Source organism: Herpailurus yagouaroundi, unplaced genomic scaffold (genome assembly GCF_014898765.1).
Source record: "Herpailurus yagouaroundi ecotype Mexico unplaced genomic scaffold, PumYag 197, whole genome shotgun sequence".
Classification (NCBI taxonomy): domain Eukaryota; kingdom Metazoa; phylum Chordata; class Mammalia; order Carnivora; family Felidae; genus Herpailurus; species Herpailurus yagouaroundi.
In genome coordinates this window covers 13,862,592-13,888,200 of record NW_024412428.1, presented here as the reverse complement: position 1 = coordinate 13,888,200, position 25,609 = coordinate 13,862,592, and the positions used below count along the sequence as shown (strand labels likewise).

The 25,609-nt window shown below is 37.6% G+C and overlaps 1 protein-coding gene across 11 annotated transcripts in view; it reads right to left on the bottom strand.

Moving 5' to 3' along the window:
• Window positions 1-25,609, bottom strand: part of NBEA (neurobeachin) — a 689,863-nt gene that overhangs the window by 99,921 nt on the left and 564,333 nt on the right. For all 11 annotated transcript variants that reach the window (XM_040448178.1, XM_040448180.1, XM_040448182.1 and 8 more), the window contains 2 exons: window positions 21,158-21,273; window positions 9,237-9,349 (listed from right to left, as the gene is read on the bottom strand). In XM_040448178.1, coding sequence (XP_040304112.1) covers window positions 9,237-9,349; window positions 21,158-21,273 — 229 coding nt within the window. The remainder of the gene's footprint in view (window positions 1-9,236; window positions 9,350-21,157; window positions 21,274-25,609) is intronic.

The window sequence follows — 25,609 nt, the reverse complement described above, 5'->3', positions numbered from 1 at the left end:
GAGGGGCAGAGAGAGAGGGAGACACAGAATCGGAAACAGGCTCCAGGCTCCGAGCCACCAGCCCAGAGCCCGACGCGGGGCTTGAACTCACGGACCGCGAGATCGTGACCTGGCTGAAGTCGGACGCTTAACCGACTGCGCCACCCAGGCGCCCCTACAGGTAGTATTCTAAGAACATACACTGCAAAAGTGCTCCTATGGTTCCCAGTTCCTTCTCTAACAGCTTAAAGTTTTCTTTTCTTTTCTTTCATTCTTCCTTCCTTCCTTCCTTCCTTCCTTCCTTCCTTCCTTCCTTTTTCTTTCTTTCACTATTCATCTATTTATTTGACAAGTAATTTTACATCCAACACGGGGCTCGACTTCATGACCTTGGATCAAGAGTTGCATGGGGCACCCGGGTGGCTCAGTCAGTTAAGCAACCAACTTTGGCTCAGGTCATGATCTCACAGCTTGTGGGTTCGAGCCCCGCGTCGGGTTCTGTGCTGACAGCTCAGAGCCTGGAGCCTGCTTCGGATTCTGTGTCTCCCTCTCTCTCTGCCCCTCCCCTGCCCGCGCTCTGTCTCTGTCTCTGTGTCTCAAAAATAAACACTTTTTAAAATAAATGAACACCTTTTAAAAATTAAAAAAAAGAGAGAAAAAAATGTTGCATGCTGTACCAACTGAGCCAGCCAGGTGTCCCTGACAGCTTAAAGTTTTCAAAGCAGGACAGGCTCTAGCACTTTCTTCTCTTTCTCTCCCTCTCTCCCTCTTTCTCTCTGAAGGGGTTGGACAATTGGCTAAATGGGAAGGAACTAGAAAAGAGACTAGGGGACGTTTAGCATAAGCTGGCAGAGCATGGGACCGGTTTGGGACTTCTGTGTACATCCTCAGAGCTCCCTGTCACCCTATTACGTATCTCCAACAAATAGTGGAGATAAAAGTGAACAAAAAAACACCTCACTATTTCTGGTTGTCACAGTGCCTATGAACCAACCTTTTTCTTTTTTTCTTTTTTTTTTTTTAATTTTTTTAACGTTTATTTATTTTTGAGACAGAGAGAGACAAAGCATGAATGGGGGAGGGTCAGAGAGAGGGAGACACAGAATCTGAAACAGGCTGCAGGCTCTGAGCTGTCAGCACAGAGCCTGACGCGGGGCTCGAACTCACGGACCGCGAGATCATGACCTGAGCCGAAGTCGGCCGCTTAACCGACTGAGCCACCCAGGCGCCCCAACCTTTTTCTTTGTCTGAACTTAGTTGGTTCTTTCTTTCAGTTAGAAGGAAAAGAACATAATATGCCACTGGGTAAACTAAAAATGAATATAGATTCTTAAGGGTATGAACCAGTTCTTATTGTCTTTTTTAAAAAAATGTTTTATTTAGTTTTGAGAGAGAGAGAGAGCACAGGCAGGAGTGGGGGAGGGACAGAGAGAAGGGAACAGAAGACCTGAAATGGGCTCTGCGCTGACATCAGTGAGCCTGATGCTGGGCTCAAACTCACAAATCAAAACCATAAGATCATAACTTGAGCCAAAGTCAGACGCTCAACCATCTTATCGTCTTATCTCCAATACTTGGCACAACGTAGGTGTGCAATAAATGCTTGTATAACGGAAGAGCAAGTACATGAATAGAAATATAAATTCAAATAAACCCAATTTTGAAATTGGTGCCTTTTTTGCATTTCCCCCCTTTGCAAGTTATACCCTCAGGTTGGATTATTCCATGAGTTTAAAACAGTTTCCAAATACTGCCAATCAATACTCCGTCTCAAAATAGTACCTCTCCTTCAACAATGCAGTATGAGCAAGCCTAACAAAAACAGTTTTCAAGTTGGGGTATACTAACGTTAAGGTGACATTCGACATATATTTAGAAAAGTATTTCAAATTTGGCAGTAGGTTTTTGGCGGGTTTTGGTATAGAATTAAATTCACACATTCACATTTTTATCTTCTGCCAAGTTTTATAGCATCATAGTCAGCTATTAATACACCCAGTAGTTTTGCCCATTCTTCAGGTTTTGTTGTTAAAACCCAAGCATTAGTGAGATTATGTATTAAAATAAACAGAACGAATTTCATTTTAGATATTGTTAACTTAAGGTGAAAAAGAAAAGATAAAATAACGATAGAAACTTGTGCCACATTGCTGAATGGAGCACCCCCCACACCTAACAAGGTAAACTCTCTTCTATATGGCATATAGACATTTGGCTGTACTATCATGGATGGACGGCTGAAGAGTATTCACACTTCAGTGCGTTCATTTGCATTATCACATTTCAAAGCCTCGAGGCATTATCACTTCCTTTTTTTAAGTGGCATAATAATTTGGGAAAATGGTTATGCTTATCATCATCTGTCAGTCAAACAACTCCTGTGTTAACAAAATATATTTTTTCCACTCAGTGAATGGGTGTGTGTGTGTGTGTGTGTGTGTGTGTGTGATGTCTTAACGCTCATGTCAATATTAGCAGGACTTGGCTTTGTGATGAAACTATTTCATTTATCAGAGGGCATGACTGGGAAATAGGAAAATTCCATTTACACTTTAATGAGCAGAGGCTGTGCTTCATGTCAAAGCCATGTAACCACTGTAATTTAAGAGCAAGGTTCATGTGAGTGTATGTGAATAACTGAATCATTAGCATACATCATGTTTGAAGATAGATTTCACCACAACGTTGCATCTCCATAAGGAAAATCTGTATACATGGAGGGAAAAATTGTCACACCCACTACTGGTTGAGTGCTGAAAAGATAAGTCAATGACACATTGTTTCATTTGCTGTCCATCATGCCAAACAATAAACATAACCTCTACCTTGTACAGGTAATACATAAAACTAGAACCTGTGAAGGCTAATCAAAATGAGGGGTCTAATAAATTTTACTGATAAAGAACTTTCACTGTTCCTGTGCTCTTTGTTCAATTAATTGGGTTAAAAGAAAGAATATGAATATTATAAATGTCATAAAATATTTCAGTCTAAATAAATGTGCATCTCAAGTTTCAATAAACACTTAACTTCAGTATCTGGATGTTTAAGGTTTTGGTAATTTGACAATTTAAAGAGATGAAAAGCAATTACTTTCTGCATGAGAATATCACTTTGCATCTTTTTTTTTAATGTTTATTTGTTTTTGAGATAGAGACAGGGTGCAAGCAGGGGAGAGGCAGAGAGAGAGAGGGAGACACAGAATCCGAAGCAGGCTCCGGGCTCCGAGCTGTCAGCACAGAGCCCGACGCGGGGCTCAAACCCACAAACTGTGAGATCATGACGTGAGCCAAAGTTGGACGCTTAACCGACTGAGCCACCCAGGGTGCCCCATGACTCTGTATCTTATTAAAAGGTATTGCTTTTTATTTTATTAGAACAAAATTAAATCAAACCATCTTTCTCTCAATTTTTTCGATCGTACCGAAGACAGTGAGCCCTCAGCTGACAGTTATAGAAATGTGTTTTGTAGCTACCATTGAATGCTACCCGTGTGCTAGATATTACGCTACGTGCTTTTCCTACATTAGTGCGTTTAATTCTTCCAACAACCCTATTATGTAAATAGTACTGTGTTCATTTAAAATTTTTTTTTTTCAACGTTTATTTATTTTTGGGACAGAGAGAGACAGAGCATGAACGGGGGAGGGGCAGAGAGAGAGGGAGACACAGAATCGGAAACAGGCTCCAGGTTCTGAGCCATCAGCCCAGAGCCCGATGCGGGGCTCGAACTCACGGACTGAGAGATCGCGACCTGGCTGAAGTCGGACGCTTAACCGACTGCGCCACCCAGGCGCCCCTGTGTTCATTTTAAAGAAGAGGAAAAAGAAGTCCAGAGGGCTTAGGAATTTGTTGGAGGGGGGCTCTCTATGAAAACAAACCTATGCCTATGAGCGTAAGATGAGGGGCAAGGCATAGGAAGCCCCTGAAACATGAGGGGCCTTGAAGTTTAAGCTTCATTAGCTTTATGGCAAATTTATCTCTGATTCCACCTGATGTTCATCTATTAAAATTGTATGCATGTAATAAAAACCCATTGCCTATTGGCTTTTTTCCCCTCATAACAAGTGAATATTCCTCCAGGGTGAGGACTATACATTAAGGTCCTCTTAGCACCTTGCAAAAGCTCCTTTTATATAGTAGCTGTGTGCAAACAAACCTGTAATTTATTTGCTACTCTCTAGATTATAGAAGAGAAGAAACTCAGATACAATGTACTCGACACTTTGTAACAGAGAGCTGACCACAACTAAGTCTTCTTTTTTTAGGGAATGGAAATCCAAATTCCCTTTGGTCAACTTTCACCTCATCATTCCCTGACAGGTGTCTTGTGTGATCCTGACTCTACCTTTGGCTCCAACCATGGGAAATGACTGGCTTATTTCATCTCCAGTGAACATATTCCCCTCCCTGTTAAGCAGCACCAATGAGAAATAAGGAGACATTTTCTGGGATTTCTGGGAAAGAAAAGTTTCTTCTGTCTTCCATGAGCGCTACTCGGTGAGATGCTTTCTTTTCCTTTGGGTTGTATGATGTGAGGTCTAGAACAACGGACACAGCCATTTTAATACTTGAAGGGGAGTACTTGGAGCTCTTGGAGGCCACTCAGTGGAGATGAACTTTGAGGCCCAAGTGGGGAAGGCAGAGCCGAAGAAGGAAAGAACCAAAGAACCTTTATTATATGTATCACTGTTGAAGATCTTGCTGAAAACCAAATGTGCCTCTGAATTTTCAGTCAGAACACTGATTTATTGTTCAAGCCAATATGAACTGGGTTTTCTCAAGCTTTCATTCAATAGTTCTGACAACATAGAATTTCAAGAAGCCAGTGTAATGTGGGATTATAAAGAAAGAAAAAAAATTCAATTTTCTAGGGATTGTATATTTCACAGCTTATTTTTTTAATGTTTATTTATTTTTGAGAGAGAGACAGAGTGCGAGTGGGGAGGGGCAGAGAGAGAGGGAGACACAGAATCTGAAGCAGGCTCCAGGCTCCGAGCTGTCAGCACAGAGCCTGACGCAGGGCTCAAACCCACAAACTGCAAGATCAGAGAAGCTGTGAGGGGTTTCTGGGTGGCTCAGTCAGTTAAGCGTCCGACTTCGGCTCAGGTCATGATCTCACGGGTCCGAAGTCGGATGCTTAACTGACTGAGCCACCCAGGAACCCCTCACAGCTTCTTATGTTTTTTATACAATAAAGAACATGAAAATTATTTGGGGCTTCAAAGGTGCTTACTGACGGGGCGCCTGGGTGGCTCAGTTGGTTAAGCTGCTGACTTCAGCTCAGGTCACGATCTTGCACTCTCTGAGTTCAAGCCCCACATCGGGCTCTATGCTGACAGCTCAGAGCCTGGAGCCTGCTTCAGATTCTGTGTCTCCTCCTCTCTCTGCCCCTCTGTCTCTCGTGCTGTCTCTCTCTCTCTTTCAAAAATAAATAAATATTAAAAAAAATTTTAAAAAAAAGGTGCTTACTGAAACCAATTGTAGAATTATTCACTGCTAGAAATTATTCCACGGGTCCCAATCTTTGTTTAGGAACATTTCTTTTGCTTTTAGAGACCTTTTAGAAGGTTCCTGGTTAATAATATCATTCAGATATTCCAATTCTTCCTTGAGCTTTTGAAGATTAACAACTTCTGTATTAAATATTTCATTTGTAGTATTGATTATACCAATAAGACTTTCATGTCCTTCTTAATGGTCATCTCATTACAATTATATTTCACTACTAGTAGTTTGTCCTTCCAATTATAATATTATACTTCAAATGTCACTTTCCTATTAGGTATATAAAATATTTTCATACATTAAAATCTTGTTTATTAATGATTTTTATACAGGATAGTTTTGGGTTTCTAGTCCATTTGTAAGAAGTTCCTATTAAGAAATTCAATGAAGCATGGGAACAATGCAAGAGTAATTTATTAACACATCAGGAGTCTTTAATTTGCTAACATTTTCCTATCATGTTTGTCTGACAGAATATAAAGAACAAATTACTAAAGCATGGAACATAGCAGAAAAAAAAGCTATCTATCTTTTAAGAGCTCATAGGTTCAAATGTTCGCAGCACGAAGGACTCCATGCTTGCGAACGTATAGTTAGTATTCACGTCACCTTGTTTGTTTACCTCTTCTACTTATTTAACATTACATACAATCAGGAGAGCACGTGTGAGTTACAGAGGGAAATGCTCTGCCGAAAGGAACGCTAAATGAATCAGCACCAAAAACCTGAAGAATGTTTACATATTCTAGTTACTTTAGAAACAGTGATCTCCTCATTTATCTCTTTTTTATAGGAGCAAATTAAAAATCTATAATGACTTGCAAATATTTTACCATATGCCATATCTAATCCATATTAATTATAATGAAGGCTATATTTTCTTTGGTTGGGATAGTGTTTTAAGAACATTTGAGTCCAATGTCTTCAAGTAGTTAAGCATGAACTCTCCAATTTGGTCCAGTCCCCACTCAACCTACTGTCAGAAATGCTGGCCTCAGATTTCTGGTAACTACCTGAGTTTTCATCTCAGCTCTGGACTGGACTCTTTCCAAAAAGCGCTGAGACTAAGTCTGTTTTATTAACTCCTGTACACTCTTTCATGCAGTACAGCGCTTGACATATAGCAGGGGTACGATAAACATTTGTTGACTGAAAAATGAATACATAAATGGAGGAAGTAAAGGGAACTTAACTGAGAAGCTTCCTACTGCCATAATAGTCCAGTTAATTTCAAAGCAAAAGAACCTCTTGCCCTGTTTTTAAAATAATCTTAAAAAAAAATCTAAAATAGCCAGAGTGGTAGTCAGCTTTTGAGGTTTTAATACTGCGTATCATACTACTTGACAATCTAGTATAAATTTTATTGTACGTGTATTTTATACTGACTAGCATACAGCAGCCACTTGAGTCATGCTAAATAAAACATATGCAGACAAGATGGTGTAAAAGAACCATTTTGACAGTTTTCATCCTCACACTGATGAGTTAGTTTGGTTTTGTTTCACACCCAAAGATTACACCACCATCTTGGCAAGTCATGTCAAAAAATGCATATCTTCACACATTCTAATGCCAACATGAATGTAATAGCATCTCTATTTATCATCAATATCTGAAAGATAATTCAAAGTATATGACCTCTATCAATGATTTACTACATTATCTTTAGACATACGGTGTTAGCTAATGTTGAAATGCCAAGAACTCTCCTAAGTTCTTTACACTTACTGACTCATCAAATCCTCATAACACATCTATTATTGTTGCCCCTATTTTACAGGTGAAGAAACTGAGGCAAAATGAAAATTAACCTTGTCTAAGACCCTGAAGCCAGTAAGTTGGCAGAATTAGGATGTGAACCCAGGCAGTCTAGCTCCGGGGTTCCCTTTCCTAACTACTGCCTATTTATTGCCTCTCATGTAGTTCTCTGTAAAATATCATACCTTATCATTCAGTTTTGCAGAGAATGGTTTCATGATTCAGATACTTTATAACGATACTTGCTCCGGGAGGGCAGGCCCCATGAAGTACACTGTTTCTATCTACCTGGGCCGGAATAATTACTCGTCCATGGTAAATGATGCAAGATTTCTGTTCAGTTCATTTGGACTGCAAAAATTACTACATTTGAGACCGTATTAGAATTAAATTGCTAGCATTTTGTTTTCTCCCAGATGTGTGATTCTCAGTAAGATGTTGGCTAACTCATCTCTCCAGGTCCCTTTCAAACCTGTAACATCATAACTAAAATTAGCAAATGAGGCAGCAACAGAGATTCGATAAGGAGGTCACACAAAACATAAAAGAACTAGAGAGTGAACGACAGATAAGAATGTGCAGATATTTGTCCACTGGCTTCAAAAACAGGCTAAGAAATATTGCCTGTATGATAATAATAGCTAATAGTCACAGAGTGCTTCAATGTGCCAAGTACCAGTGTCACATTCTTTAAGTGCATGTGTCATTTGATCTTAGCAACCGTGTGGCTTAGGATGGTACTATTCTCGCATTACAAATGTGGAAACCAAGGCTAAGAGAAAGTGACATCAGGTCACACAGCTAGTAAGCCGTGTAATACAGAACTTCAACCTCGTAGGTCTAGTTTCCAAAAGTAAGAAAGGAGGCAAGAGAAGGTGTGCTGAGTTAAAAACTATCTGTGGGACCACTCTCAAATTGGCCACAATGCATGTTTCCCTGACTTGCAGGGCTTATGCATCTCTTGCTGAGCCCCTCAGCCCTCCCTGCACCCAAACCAAACGCACACACGTGTGACCCCTAACCTGCTGCGGGATGCTAAAGCGGACAACCAAGAACGGTAGAGGGGCGCCTGGGTAGCTCAGTCGGTTCAGCATCCAACACTTGATTTCGGTTCAGGTTGTGACCTCACGGTCCTGAGATCAGGCCCCATGTCAGCTCTGTGCTGGTCCTGGAGGCTGCTTAAGATTCTCTCTCTCCTTCTCTCTTTGCCCCTCCCCTGCTGGTATGCTCGTTCATGCTCTGCTCTCTTTCTCTCTCTCTCTCTCTCTCTCTCTCTCTCAAAAAAAAAAAAAAGTATGATAGAAAAGAGAGCGAAATACAGAGTGAATGAGCTGAGGCTTAAAATGGCTGAAGTGTATGTGTAAACTTTAGGGTCTGGCTCTGACATCAGCTTAGGCTCCAGAGAAGCATTTTGGGGCTTAGTTCCTAATTTTTCACTGCACTTCAAATAATGTAGTAACCCACTGAAGTTTTCTCTGGATAAATGAGGTAAACTAACCGAAAATTTGCTTTTTTATTCTTATCCACCATTATGTATTTTTTCTTGCCATTTTTTGGGGCCAAATCTTCTCTCTTGTATCTTAACAGATCCTTGATAAATTACTGTGCCCTACTTTTTTTCACTATTATGTTTCCCTACATAGCGTGTGTGTGTGCAGATGGTCAAGATGATATGTCTTATCACCTAAGAAATATATCATAGAAATAATTTACCATAATATTTTGTTCTAATTTCAGGTTTTTTTTTTTACCTTGACCTTTGAAACCAAGGATATGTGAGCAACCTCTCCTTACATCTGCTTTTTCTCAAGTATGCATTTCATTCTGTCTATGCTAGTACTAATTTATCCTCTTACAGCTTAGTTCCTATGCTAAGAATTGATGTGCTTTAGTCACAGACCACAAAAGAAGATGCAGGTTTACTTCTTACAAATATACCTGGTAGGAACGCTTTTAGAATAAAGTCTTATGAAGAAAATTAACAAAGTTACCTTTGATAGATCCCTGAAGTTTCCTGGGAGAGTCAAGTCCAATTCTTCTGATTCGTAGTTTGTTAATACCCATGGAAACACAGGATATTGGTTCAGGTCATTATATGTTCGTCCTAGCAAAGAAAAAGAGAAATGAAAATCTGTACGCACGAATTGCTTACGAAATCGTTTCTGTTCTTATATAAGGAAACTATTGGATTTCAGAAAACAGTAACTTGTTTATTGAACTGCGTCTTTGTTTAATAAAAAGCACTCTAGCAACAATGTGTTTCAAGTGAATTCACTCAATAATAATTAAGAAACGAGTAACTAGAATGACTTTTCATAATAGAAGCTTGTGGGAGAGACTGTTAGCTGTTGATCGTCATTGATTTATCTTCTTGGGCTAGACCACATTTCTCAACCTTCCTCACAGGCAGCTGTGGGCATGGCACTCAGAGGTTTGAATCTATAGAACATGAGCAGAAGTGATTTGCCCCACTCCTAGTCTTGACCCACTACAACCCGCCGCCACACGGGCGCCTCCCTTCTCCATTGCTTCGCTGCCAGCTGTGATGACGATATGACCGGCCTGAAGAGCAGAGCCCTCCCTCCCTGCTGGTGAAGATTCCTAAAAGTGATCATGGATGAGGTCCTCCTGCCGACCTGTACATTTGCAGGTTATGTGACGGTATTCTACTCCAATGACTATATACCTAGAAATTATATTGCCAGTGTACAGAATGCTACATTGAGCTTATACCAAGGGTTCTAAGGATCACTTGAGAAGGGCTCATGGGAGTACTCTGAAGCCAGAATGAAAAAGTTCAGAGGCAGATGTCCCACACATTATGGATTATGTTATTTCACTTTAGGGGACAACTGCTGGACCTTTGGTTGGGTTTGCCGTTTATTTTTTCCTAGAATGACTTACGAGTTTCACTGAAGCACAGCGGGAAGGTGGAAAGTTTAGGGAAATCACAGCATTGGCTTGCCCTCATAAACTGGTACTGAAATAACATGTGAGCAGAGGGAATTAAGAGAATCGCTATTAAAGAAACAGGGGCCAAAGAAAACTTTTGTTGGACAATTTTTTTTTTTTTTTTTTTTTTTTAGGTAAAAATATGTCATAATCTGATCATGGGCAACTTTCTAAACTTCCATTCAAATTCATACAAAAGAGTGATTTCACCAGCACTTGGTGATGGTTTACATGGATTTAATATAATTTATATCCATTTGTATGGATTTCATCCAGAATGCTTTAGTGCACACACCACATATAGCACGACGGTAACATAGATATGCATACGTTATCTTGTTTGTCGTCAAGAATTGTCATTAAATGATACCTACTTCCTGCAGCAATTGGTAATTGTGATTGTGAAATAGAAAAAAAAAACGAACTATAATCCAAGGGAGAACTAAATGTGCTATTGCAAGCATCAGATCAAACTAATTCATTCATTTCATACACATTTTACTGGGTGACTATTTTACCTGTGAATCTATATTTTACAACAAAAATGACATATTGTTTTAGGTGTGTGCATTGATGTCGGTACGTATTATAGACGTAGGTGACCTGTAGACAGCACTTCCCTGGAATGAGGTGAGGGGCAGGTTCGGGCTCCCCTACCTTCCCCCACCACAGCACTCACACAGATGTAAGTTGCCCCTAATGCACGTTTACTTGTCTGCTTCCCCATTACTCTGCACACTCACGAATGTAGAGTCTAGGGTTGTGTTTCATTTTTAATCTCAAACACACTGTTTGCCAATAAATGTCTGTGGAAGGAATGAATACACATATGATAAAAATGGCATAAAATGAACCAAATTTTAAAAGGTGAACAAACAGCCAAGTGAAAAAGGAAAGTTGCAGGATGGTCTCTTGGCGGATGAGGACCATGCAAAGGCAATGCACTACATACGAGACAGAGTGACATGGTGAACCATGAGGAAAAAGTCTGCAGCTAGACAGCTCGGCCAATGAATGCACCTGTTTTATGTTTGTAAGTCTACTGGGAAGAATAATACTGATGAGAATAAATAAGAATTTGGAACCTTTATTAAAGTCTTGTGCATGAACATTTTCTGCCAAACCAGTATCACTGCAAAGTACAAAGTATAAAAGTATAAAATTTTAAATGTATTATTGACAGCTCATGTATATGTTAGCCTAGGACACCTGATTACTATCCATATTTTTTCCTACACATGGAATATAGAGAGTCTAGATCGGTTAAGCGGAGCTATTTCTGGGATTCTAACTGGGCCCATGGCATATTTAAGGCTCTGTCGTTTTCTGGGTTACCATTCTACTTAAAAATCTGTCGGTTTCAATGAAAAGTAGGTCTTCCACTAAATGAGTGTATTTTCATAGAATAATGTTGCTATTATTTATGTAACATACATTTATATTATTCATAAATATGAATTAGTTGAAAATTAGATATCGTAATTGTTTTTAAATTTTCTGATAAAGTTTTATACCATATACACTAAGGGGGAAAAAAAAAAACCTCTCAAGATAAAATAAATAAAAAGCCAATTTCTCTTGACTCAATACTTAAATGTTATCATATAAATGCAAACAGCATAAAAATAGAGACCATATTTGAAGATACCAGCGTTTTAATAAAAGTGACTTTCTAATATAGGAAATGATAGAATAGTATTTCTGGAAAAAGAACAAAGAAAGCAAGCATTATCTTTAAAATACACACACAACATTGATGGATGCCAACACTCACAGTTTATGAAATTGCTCTCTGCAACACGTTTTGTAATTCACTTTTAATGATCTTTGGAAGGTTATTTCAAAATAAATTTTTAGGAAAATTTAGCACTATTTAAATTACGAAGGCTGATAGCACCATTTAAATTCTAATAAATACAAAAAAATTTTATAAATAAATGTACTTATACAGTTATAGTCAAACCTTTTTAAATAAAAATTTTCACATAAAAGCCTTGCAATATGGATAGTCAACATATATTTTTTATTTAAATGAAAAATGTACAATGTATTTAAAAATCACATGGATGAAAAAGAATAATTAAATGGTACTTTGGGATTCTGCATTCATGAATTAGCATGTTACTTAATTATTTTACTAAACACCTTAGTGAAACAAACAAACAAACAAACAAAAAGACTTTACTAAATTAAAAAAAAAATGAAATGTTTCCAAAGTAATACCTATTAGGTTCTGGCACTTGGAGGAACCTACTTATCAACTGTTCTGTTTTTTTGTTTTTTATATTTTGGGTTTTTTTTTTTTTAAGGATAATTGAAATTTAGTAAATAACCTTATGCTGTAATTGGTAGGGTTCTTTTTTTTCCAACAGTGGTAAGTGCTGATTTTTTTTTTTTTTACTAACTATGCTCATAAGGTTTTATCTTAGAAGATGAATATTAAATATTGCAAGCCTATGACACTAATCTACTCAAACAATAAAAGTGAAGCACAGTAAATGAGATCTCAGAAACACTGGATATGTTTCTTCATTTAAAGAAAAAAACTTTTTAATTAAACCATCCAATTTAATGTTTTTATATGGCACTTTAGTTTTGAAGGTAAAGTGATCTAGAGACAGCTGACAAAGAAATTATAACTGCAATTCCTTGGTGAAAATGTTAATGACAGCAAAATATTGTTTAATTAGATGATTGCAGCATCTGGATTAACACTCTTTAAGAGCGATGTTCCTGTGCTTGTCTGCTTCTTCACACTTTACAGACATTTTGTCATCTCTAGGTCATTAGGAAAGAATTTTTAATGATTTTTCTAGAAGCAAGCAGTTCAAGTTACATCTAATTAGATGACAATAATAAGCCCAACACATGCAGTAGCTAAATATATACATAATTAACCAGGGAGGGCTTGTACATCACAGAGTAAAAAAGTGGAAAATGCTAAACAGGAGAAAAAGGTTGGGGTTGGGGAAGTTGTGCTGAATTCATTAGCTGATCATATGAAACACAACTCGAAAACCTTTAGAAAAATCCTCAGACCTAACAGAAGCATTTAGACAAAGCTATGTTAGCAATCACTCTGCTATTTTCTTAAATGCAAGAATGCCAGGTTTTAACATCTTGTTCATGGTAGTATCTAATAAGGTATAAAATGAGGCATAGGTTGTATCTTTCAGAACACAATGAACAGAAATCGGGTCAACTCCAGGAATTAAAGGTGGAAACCATATTTTATTTGAACTCCAAGCATTATTAAAATTCTTCTACATGTAAAAAAAATAAAAAAGAAAAGAAAAAATTCTTCTACGTAAATCTTCCAAAACTTAATGTTCCTTGAAAACAAAACAAAACAAAACAAAACAAAACAAAACAAAACAAAACAAAACCACGTGTTTCAGAAATAGTTACATAAATTATACCAGAGTCCTGAACTGGACTTTCATGCAGTTTTAAAAATCATGTCTTCCCAAGAACATTTAATGAAATCAAAAAAATAGAATCCGAACCTGCATTTGTAGCAGGTTCCCAATGAGACAGGCACACATGGAAAAAGAAAAAAGAAAAAAGCCACCAAAATGGTTAATGTGATATATACGGCTAGGCTTATGAGTGAGTTAATTATTATTTCCAATTTTCTATAATGAATATTTATTAAATTTATAAGGAGAACAAAATAAAGGCCATGAAAACATCTGTGAGTTTTTAGGTGTCTTTTAAAAATAGTATGTTTTCAGAATTTTTGATAAACTTTTCATGTAAAGTATCTTTACAAAACTCACCTATATATAATAAAATGTGTGCTTATTTATATGCAATTATGTATATATACATGTATCACATGAGGGTCTAAAAAATCTAATAATGCATTAATACTAAGACACTGTTGCTGTATGCTTTATACAGAATCTTATTTTTAAAAGCATCTTGAAAGGAGAAAAGCAAAATTGGCCAAGTATGACAGACCTCAAAATATGAAGAACAAGAAATGGGGCATAAATGTATTATATATGTCATGCTAAAACAATATTTTGGAGAAAAAAGGTTGAGTCTGAGAGTGTAACACAGGAACCAAAATGCTTTTTTACAGGAAAAGTAAATTTACTAAGTCACATTAGCCTGTATTTTTAAAAATGTGAAGCCAAGAAAGATTGTTTCTTCTTTCCAGATTCCCATCCTGTAACTTTTCCACTTTATTTTTCATTCTTTTAAGTTTATGTATTTATTTTGAGAGAGAGAGAGGCAGAGAGAGAGGGAGAGAGAGAATCCCAAGCAGGCTCTACACTGTCAGCATAAAACCTGATGCAGGGTTCGAACTCACAAACCTGTGAGATCACAACCTGAGCCGAGATCAAGAATCAGATCAAGTGTTACCCACTGAGCCACCCAGGCACTTTGTACATCTTCTCTTTAATCCAGGAAATTTAAAGAATCTCTCATCCAGCAATTCTCGTAAATTCATATAACAGATCACACAATCGAGCAAAACACTTGTAAAGCCTAAGTATAAGTCAGTTCAATTTAATGGGTATTTACTTAGCAAAACTTGCTTTTTTTCTGTAGCAATCTCATAATCTCATTAGAGAGATGAAATATACACATAAAATGCTAAGGACAAATTAGCATAAATGCCAAAATATATGATATAGACAGTGCTATAGAAGATATGAGTGCTATGGAGGATTAATACAATTATCTTTAGGTATATCTTTTATTTATTTTTTTTAACTTTATTTACTTTGAGAGAGGCAGAGTGGAGGAGAGCAGAGAAAGAGAATCCCAAGCACGCTCCACGTTGTCAGCATGGAGCCTGATGCGGGCCTCGAACATACGAACCGGGAGATCATGATCCGAGCAGAGGTCAAAAGTCAGATGCCTAACTGACTGAGTTACCCAGTAGCCCCTCTTTAAGGGGTATATCTTTTAAGGAATATAGAGGTGGTGCAATGGTTTTCAAAGTGTGGGCCCTAGACCAGTGGTATCAGCATCACCTGGAAACTTGTTAGGAATGCAAATTCTTGAGCCCCACCCTCAAGCTACTGAGTCAGAAGCTCAGGGGATGGGGTCCAATGATCCTTGTTTTAGTAAGCCCTCCAGGTGATTCTGAGAACCACTGGTATCCTGGAGGATGCTGGCTTGGTGGCCATGTTGCTGGTGTTGACCGTGCGGCTGGTGGTGCTCGGCCAAGTGTCTCTCCAGGAGTCGCCAGCATCAGAAGAAAGCCCTCTCACGCAAGATCCTGTCTCCTTCCCAGGAGTTTGCATCCAGTGATAGCAGTGTGGAGGAGGTAATGAAGGCCTGGCCACCTTGCTTCAAGGCAAGACAACTCTGAACTTCTAGCTCCTGTCTCCTTTGCCTTTTCCGCACTGCCTTGGGCTTCAATTTCTCTTTCTGCTGAGTTCCACTTTCTTCACTCCCCTACAGATGCGATCGCAAAGGTACTTTCCAATAAACTTCCTGCAAGCAAGTCTCTGTCTCAAAAAGGGTTTCTCTGGATCTGAGACTTAGCTGAAAATAATACCAGGTTCTACATCAGAAGTGATAATTCCACGCCCGGTTCTAGTGCTAGAATATCAGTATCTGCAAAACTCATGGCCACAAATAAACTTTCAAAGCTTATTTTGATGAAATATAAAAGAAAATGATAAAATTACTGCAAGTCTTTAATTGTTTAGGTTTTTAAGCATTCAATAGAATAAAGCTGATGACTTGAGAGGAAATTGAATGGTGCCATGAATATCTGGAAGCAAACTTGTTAAGGGAGCTGTGGAGCCGAACTACTTACATCAGAATTCTGACTTTATCACTTGTTAGCTCTGTGACTTGGGCAAGTTATCTACCTTCTCTGTACTTTATTTTCTCACTTGTTAAATGGGAATAAGAACAGAACCTAACTCTTAGGGTTACTGTTACATTTAAATGAGTAAATACACATAAAGCACCTATAAAAATATTTGGAACATTCTAAATTGCTCAATAAATGCCAACTATTGTTTATGGTTTCTTAATGTTAATTATAATATTAAAGAACTATTTCCAAAAGAAACCATAACACTAAACAAAGAAATAATAAAAATATTTATTTTTTCTGAAGCTTGATATTAAGAATAATTAAAGAGATGTTCTAAAAAAGGCATTTGTAATACTATCAGCCAACCATGTACTGGCTTTGGATTACCCAGGAAATGAAATACAATTTGTCAGTAAGAACACTAACATCCTTTCAAGAAATGATAAATCTTAAGTTTCAATCAATGGCCTTAAATAAGTATTTATTGAACAACAACTGCATTCTCAAAACCATGTGACATAACAACGTGATTATTTAGTGGAACCCATGTTAGTAAAGTGATACTGACTCAATGTAACATCTTTACAGCTGCCTTATTCTAGGATCCATAGAGAACTCGAAAAATGTTTCAATAAGAAGAAATGAATGGATACATTTTCCTCCACAAATCAGAAACATTGGCAATTCTAATTACTTCCCTAACAAATACTCAATTTGGCTTTAGTGAAGCATCTCTATAAAACCATCACCCAAATCTTCAATGCCAGTGCTCTGTACAAAATGGCACTCCTACTTAAAACTTGAGGATGATGGCCAGGGAAGAATTAGCAGGACTGTATCCAAGGAAAGTACCTCAGGATATTTACATTCATAGCTTTTTTTTTTTTTTTTCAATTGTCATTCCAATTCCACTTCTGTATAAAGATTCGTGTTGCCTGGATAATCATCTATCTAGACAAAATCCTTTAAGAGCTAATTCAAAGTCCACCTTTTCTACGAGGCTTCCTTTGAACAGACTATCTCATCCTCATCTGCCACTTTTGTAAACTCTTAACGACTGTTAATGGCATGTAACTGCATGATTTCTTATCTATTCTAACTGTTTTTGTATGCAAATATTGTTCTGTTAATTAGATCTTAAATGGCTAGAGCAATGGTGCTCAAACTATATATGTATCAGAACCATCTTGAAAGCTTACTGAAATGCAGATTGCTGGGCCCACTCCCCGGGCCTCAAATTCAGTAAGTCGGAGGAGTCTTCTGAGAATAGTCACCTCTCACAAGTCTCCAAGTGACACTGCCAACCACCAAACTAGAGCACATTACAGTGATTTCTCCTTTTTGTACAATGACACTCTACATGGAGTCATGCACTTCTCCCCTCCCCCCCCCCCGCTCTTTTTGCCATACCTACTGCCTCCTTAACTCTTCTAATACAACTCTTCACTCCACATCTTCTTTTCTCTTGGAATGCCCTCTGTTTACTTTCCAGTGACTTCTTATATTATACTTTTCAATTTAAGTGTTACCTATGAAAAACTTTCCCTGATCTCTTAGTTACAAGTAATGCCTTCTAGTTCTGTGACCCCAAATGGCTTTGTATGTTCTCTTGTTCTAATAATTATCACTTTTTCGTGGAATTGCTGGTGTGCCTATGTTTCGCCAACTACGCCATCATCTTTTCAAAGGCAGAAACCACACTCTAGTTTCCTCTGCAGTGTCAGAACCAGAGTGTGTGTTCACCGACTATTTCCTAAAAAACTGAACACATTGGCTTCGTATCTAGAGACCTGTAATACACTCCTATCAACAGCTCTCCCTAACTGTAGGCTATCTCATTTCCGATTCAGGCCATACATCGTCATCAGTTTCATTTTCCTAAAACTCTGTATTGTGTCCCTTTCTACTCCAAAACCATACTGACCTCTTAAGAGTCTGGGATCAGGCTCTTTACAATCTGGCTCTTACCGATAGCTCCAATATTCTCTGCTCTGAGCCAAGATATGATACCCGTGTCCACTGAACACATCACATGTCCAACCGGCAGAAATATTTGTAAAGCTCTGCTCTTTTTTTCCTCCCCAGCAAACACATCTTTAAAATTCCTCCACTCTGCTTAGCTCTCAGAGCATTCATTATTTACAGCACTTATTCAGCACTTAACATCAGCTGTCTTAAAATGCTCTCTTATTTATGTATAGTTCATTTACCCATCCAGTTGTAAGTGCTCTGAGCTCCTAGTCCCAATTTTATACTTCATTTTATCCCGCCGTCTACAACAGACGGGCTTCAATGTTTAGATATGATCATTATAAAGGAAAGGGCCAATAAATTCTTTTTTAAAAAGCCAGTGGCCTATACATTCTTTATGTCATCAAATGAAACAGACCCCAGTGATTCAAAAGAGAGTAGAATGACACTGAGACATCCCTTAGGATCTGCGTGCTCTGGCTCAGAAACCCAAAGACTGTCCCAACCAGGAAAAAAACAGTGTCTGTATTGCTCAGGTATAGCTTACAGATGGGAACACAATGTTATCTTATCCAGACTGCAATCTTTCCAGAGCTTGACAGAGAAAGAAACTCCCAGACAGCAACAGGCATGGGGTAGGCGGTGGTTATAGGCGGTACTGTACCATATTGTGGGAAGTGTATCTGACATCAGTGAAATGTAGTGGGAAGGGATGGAGTCCAGAAGAGTCCTTTAGAACAATGAACTAGACCACATTGCATCCAGAAAGACAGCAAGAAACCCACCTTAGAATGGCAGAACAGTTTAATATAAATGCCAGCTCGACTGGAAACTGAACTGTGAGTGAGGTATATCACCCTGTCTTCCAGTTTTATATACAACAGCTCCAAATAGTTAACACAGCCGAGGAAAAAAATCTTATGCCCATCCATGACATATGGTAGACAATTAGCCTTGATAGATCTCTCAAGCATAGATAACAAAGAAGCCAAACATAGATAACAAAGAGACCAAACATTATCCTAAAAATCAGGTAAAGATCCATGTAGCTGAAAATGATGTACTGCATTAACAAGGAGAAAATTTTAGTAGAGTTTGAAATCCTTCATAATATGCAAAATATAGGGACTCCAAAAAATATGAGTTCTATAAGAACATAGATTCTGGGTAGTAAATCATATTGACAAAAATAAGCAGTGAACAAGAAGTAAATTGACCTTAAGTTCTTATATAGGAGTAATTAAAACTGCTGATTCATATTTGACTTCAAAAATAAGGAAAATATACTTTAGAGGGTTTTTAAAAATGTAAACATATCTCTAGGAGAATTAATAACAGGATTCCTACAGTCACTAACAAATGGGAGAAATTTTATAAGGCCAAAGAAAAACAAAAGAATACAAATTTTTTTTTAAATAGTATAAAATGAGACAATATACGACCAAATGTATCACTTGATACAACAGATGTAAACAGATTAAATATGGTTACTGAAAGAGCAAAGTCCAGGACAGGGTTACAACCTGAAACTCCATCTATGCTCTAGGACAAAGTTGGCACACCTCAGATTCTATCCTTCTTCTCTTTGGCACTGAAGCTTCTTTCTGCTACATCATGCGGTTACCTGCCTATGCTAGTGAAGGTTTTTATACTTCAGATATTTAAGTTCACTCTATCTGTACATGGACACGATATGTGCCAATTAAACAGTATAACCTGTTTCTTGTATCTTTAAAAATTTTTTTTTCAACGTTTATTTATTTTTGGGACAGAGAGAGACAGAGCATGAACGGGGGAGGGGCAGAGAGAGAGGGAGACACAGAATCGGAAAGAGGCTCCAGGCTCCGAGCCATCAGCCCAGAGCCTGACGCGGGGCTCGAACTCACGGACCGCGAGATCGTGACCTGGCTGAAGTCGGACGCTTAACCGACTGCGCCACCCAGGCGCCCCTGTTTCTTGTATCTTTATGGGAGCAAATAGGTTTCTTTAAGATATAAACATCATGTTTACTGACATATATATGTGTATATACATGTATATACACATATATATTATATATACGAAAGACATCATGAATATATCATGAAGGTACACGTAGAGGATGGAGATGTGTGTATACAATATACAATAAAATTTAATTTATGTAATAGACCTTTGGTTGTACCTCTAGTATCCTATTCACAAAGGCATTACATTACAATATGTATTAAATGATTAAAATGTAAAAACATTTTCAACAACTTTTTTATCCCTTTTGTTCACAAATTGTGTTCTCTTGCCTATCTAATATATACCTGCATCACCCATATTTACTATGTGTACCCTATAGCATCCATATTCACACATATGTGATTGATTTAAGAAGAGTAATATTACACAGTTATCCTTTTTAAGCAATTATTCAGAGAACATGTCTCTAAATTCATGGTTCTGAGCCTTCATTCATAATAGAACAAGAACCAAAGGGGAGCATATGTGTTTATATAGTTACTTCAATTCATGTTATTCCAAGAAGTTTTTGCAGAGCCTGACTTATAGAGGTACACTTTTTGTAATTCAACATGAATAAGGGCTTTTGGAACTTAATTTAGGAAAAAAGAAAGAGGCACTTAAATCTCATAAATATGTTTAACCACAGACAGCCAATGATTTAACAGGAAAACAAAGCCACTACCTTCTTTTAATTTGCAGGCACAGTACTGCTGAGGTTGATGGCAGTTACTCATCATTTAGAAATGCAATCTGCTTTTATATTTTTATGCGAAGATTTTAAGAAGAAAAGATCCTGTAACCCAATCATGCCACAATCCAGGTGACATCTGTACTAGGCAGAATCCTGTTGTTATTCTCCTGTCTAGCTGCTATTGCCGAGAATGACAAAGTAGGGAAATTACATTTTCCCATTATTATTTCCAGACACTTTCTGGCAATGGTTTGTTGACTCTAATAAACCTTCAGACAAAGCTGTCAGCAAAGGAAATGGCAAAGGGGAGCAAGGAAAAGGCTCTTCAACAACAAATGCATCTAAAACCTCAGTGCCAGCTTGTACCATTTCTGATAACATCTAACGTGAGTGCTCCCACATTTATTCTAATGCTGTATTTGAATTCCAAGAAAAAAAAATGCATTCCATCAAGTCATATTACCAATGCTTTTGATGAACACAAATGTATTATGAAGTTAAAGAATGAGATGTCTTACCTGCTATAGTATTAAGAAACATCAAGTATTCGAAGTTGGAAATTTCCCTTCTTTGCCAACGCTGAGTCATGTTGGAAGATTTGTAAAGCTGGCGAGGGGTGGCCAGTGATATCCTCCTAGAAATTAAGCAAACCATAACAAACATAGTCTCTTTTAACTCATGCCTTTTAAAAATCAGTATTAACTAATACATTGGTTTGGTGTCAATCCACTTAAAATAATTAATGGGTTATCCTTAGGTAGATTAAAAAATACATTTTAATTGCAGATATTAGCAATCTTTGAAAATTCTACCATAGAAAAGATACATTTAGTTATTCAGAATAAACCAATATGAAAACACCTTTTTAAAATTTTTTATTTTTTTTTATTTTTTTAAATTTTTTTTCCCAACGTTTTTATTTTATTTTTGGGACAGAGAGAGACAGAGCATGAACGGGGGAGGGGCAGAGAGAGAGGGAGACACAGAATCGGAAAGAGGCTCCAGGCTCTGAGCCATCAGCCCAGAGCCTGACGCGGGGCTCGAACTCACGGACCGCGAGATCGTGACCTGGCTGAAGTCGGACGCTCAACCGACTGCGCCACCCAGGCGCCCCTAAAATTTTTTATTTTTTAATTTACATCCAAGTTAGTTAGCATATACTGCAACAATGATTTCAGGAGTAGATTCCTTAATGCCCCTTACCCATTTAGCCCATCCCCCAACCCCGACCCGTTCCAGGAACCCTCTGTTTGTTCTCCATATTTAAGAGGCTCTTATGTTTTTGTTCCCCTCCCTGTTTTTATATTATTTTTGCTTCCCTTCCCCTATGTTCATCTGTTTTGTCTCTTTAAGTCCTCATATGAGTGAAGTCATATGATATTTGTCTTTCTCTGACTAATTTCGCTTAGCATAATACCCTCCAGTTCCATCCACATAGTTGCAAATGGCAAGATTTCATTCTTTTTGACTGCTGGGTAATACTCCATTGTATATATACCACATCTTCTTTATCCAATGAAAACACCTTTTTGTATAATATGGCTGCAAATGGGTATTTTACAAGTCAACAAGACCAAAAAAGGTGAAACTACACTCAAGTAAAAGTAGCTTGTGAACAATATTGCAAATCTACTCCATGCTAATAAGCTACGTAGGCAGGTAGTCAGGTGCCAGCTTGTAAGCATTTGATTTAAACCTCATATAATAATGGCTGCCACTGAACTTTATATATGGATACAGTTGTGTTATTGTGGCAGGCCTCCGCAAAGAGTGTGCGTGGGAGTACAGCCTCTACCTACGCTGTACGCATCCCTCTAACGATGTAAAAAAACAAGCCGGGAACTTTGAAAACATATGAATTCAGAAGAAGGGACACAGGAATAGCTCAAGGGAGTAAAATCGGGACGATCTGTGTAAATTATGAACTTTCTGAGGTTCATTGTGTTTATGTAAAAAGGAATGAAAGGGACCTGTATTTGTAAAAGTCTGCTAAAGCCACTGAGTTTCTAAAATGATCACTAACCTAAGACAAAGGTTCCTAAATGTTTTCAATTCATGCTACCCTTGGTATGTCAAGGACTTTTTCATGTTGTCCCTGGGCCAAGAGAAATACCTAACAGTCATGTTTATTAGGTGGTTAGATCCAAATAATAAATACATAAGTCTTAACAACTAAGTAGCTGTTGGAAAATATAATACTCGTAAATTGAAATAAAAATAGTATTTTTACTTCATTCTTAAATAACTACAATTACTTAGTAAAGGGATGTGTGCACCGTGGGCTTTGCACAGCTTCTTAAGCCTTGTTGTTATATCTGACACCACTCCTTGCACCTCCTGTTCTATACTGAGTTTCATTCAGCTCCTTTTTTTAAATTTTTATCATAGCAACTCCCAAAAACTGGTTCTACAAAGCTAAGATGTCATGAAAAAGAACACAGTGCTATCTAATGTTGAAATGTAGAACTAACTTGAGCTAAGAGTTTGTGCGGTATCTGACAGATGGTGCTGTTTTTCCTTAAAAAGCATGAGATGCCCTGCAGAAGCCTGTGAGTTCACTGTGACATCCCAGGTACCCTGATGCTCAGTTTGGGAACTGTGGACTTAAGGCTATTTTTGTTTCATGGATTATTGTCAAATATTTCTATGTGCACGGAATCTTAATAGGCACTGTCTTGTACATAGTAGGAGCTAAAATACATATTAGTTGAGGAAAAGGAGGGGGGGAGGGATGGAAAGGAACTTGTTATCTCAAACTCAAATCCAAATTATGAATTCTAAGAATGATTAGGTGTAACTCAATATTTAAAAATATTAACTTTTTAAAAAACTTTGCTAGTAATGTATATTTGACTCACTCCAAATGAACCATATGAGTTTAATGATTCACTTCATTGCAATGGTAAATGGTATATGTATTTCATACATCAATTCTGTAATTCGGTACATTTTTCAATTAACTTATAATATGATTTTTACAGTGCTTCCAGATTTTGATCCATACTGATATCAATATTTAAAATTTCTCCAGCTTTACTTCTACTCACACAACTATTTTATGTAGTAAACTTTATCCCTGATCCTGACTTTGTCATGGCAACAGGCTAACATAGGCTCCGAATCATCAAAGAATTAATAAGCTTTGCTTAGTCCGATTTGCATTGTGCTATTATAATCACATGTTTGGTCCAATTTGCACAGTATTACTATTGTAATCACATTCTTGCTATTCTAAAATTCTTACCTGCAGCACGCTCAGAGAAGTCTGCTAAAATTTTACAATATATATCATAAAATGTTGAATGCCTTTGTTGACATTTTGAACCCAAACAATTTAAGAAGAAAATTGCTGATCTGGAAATAATTCTGACCATCAAAAATATCCCCAAACCAAAAATCACACAAATCCTGCTAAGTACCAATAATGGGAATCATGGAAGAAAGTTATCATGTCATTCTTAGAGAAAGTAATAGAAAAATGTGGGCATGGGAAAGTAATTGAGAAAAGCCACTTATCAGCAGGTCTAGGAAAATGACCAGCTTTTCCTGTTTACTGCTTCACCTTTTCCACCATAAACTCATTGAGAGCAGGAACCTTGTTTTACTTACTGTTATATGATTTGCTTTTAGCAATACTTAGTATATAGTGGGGTCTCAATAAGTACATACTAAATGACTTGAATTATTGGCCATCCTCTAAGAAAAAATGGCTAAAAAGATACATGATGCCAAAAAATTAAATAATTCAATCATATGAAGAAGAAGAATGGGAAACAGTAAATCAATAGGTCTGTTCAAAACATCTACAACAAATTTAGATATTAAATGAGGATGGCTGGTATGTATTTGGGCTATAGTACGATGCTTTTAAAATATATATTTTTTAATGTTTTATTTATTTTTGAGACAGAGAGAGACAGAGCATGAGTACGGGAGGGACAGAGAGAGGGACGCACAGAATCCAAAGCAGGCTCCAGGCTCTGAGCTGCCAGCACAGAGCCTGACGTGGGGCTCAAAGTCACGGACTGTGAGATCATGACCTGAGTCAAAGTCGGACGCTTAACCGACTGAGCCACCCAGGCGCCCCATACATTACGATGCTTTTAGAATCAGGGCATAAGATGAAGACAAACTGCCCTCTGAGATAAAAGCTACTAAGTACCACAATACATGGCAACCATTTAAAATCACAAACCTTATGGATACAACCAGATGTATCTTTGGTAAGTAAATAATCTAATTAAATCCAAAGTTAATTGATTGTGCTATCTGAATAGAAAAATGCATTGACCAAACAATGGTAATCAGTATGGAATCCAGAATATGGGCAAGTTTTTGCTGGTATTTTTCAATCATTATGCAGGGGTGATGGTATTGTTCTTATGAGCAATGTGGGAAACCTTGACAGATGTCACAGGATAGAAATGAAGGGTGTGAGCTATGAACTTGGGCAAGATAAGTAACTTATCTAAATCAAAATTTTCCTAGCTGTACAATGGGATGATAATCCCAATATTTTAGGAATGTGGTTGTTTTAAGAATTAAGGGCAAAGAGGATGCCTGGTAGGCTTACTTGGTTAAGCCTCTGAATTTCAGTTTTGGCTCAGGTCATGATCCCACAGTTCATGGGATCAAGCCCTGCATCAGGCTCTGCACTGTGGCACAGAGCCTGCTTCCGATTCTCTCCCTCTCTCTGCCCCTCTACCACTCGTACCGTACCTTCTCTTTCTCTCAAAATAAATAAATAAACGTTAAAAAAATAGAATTAAGGACAGAGAACTCCCTTTTGGCACGTGAAGACACACCGAGATGGCCATCTAAGAACCAGGAAATGGGTTGTAGTCAGATACCAAATTTGCTAGCATCTTGATCTTAAGACTTCTAGCCTCACAGAATTTCAAGAATGTGTTGTTTACAAGCCAAAAGAAGAAGAAGAAGAAGAAGAAGAAGAAGAAGAAGAAGAAGAAGAA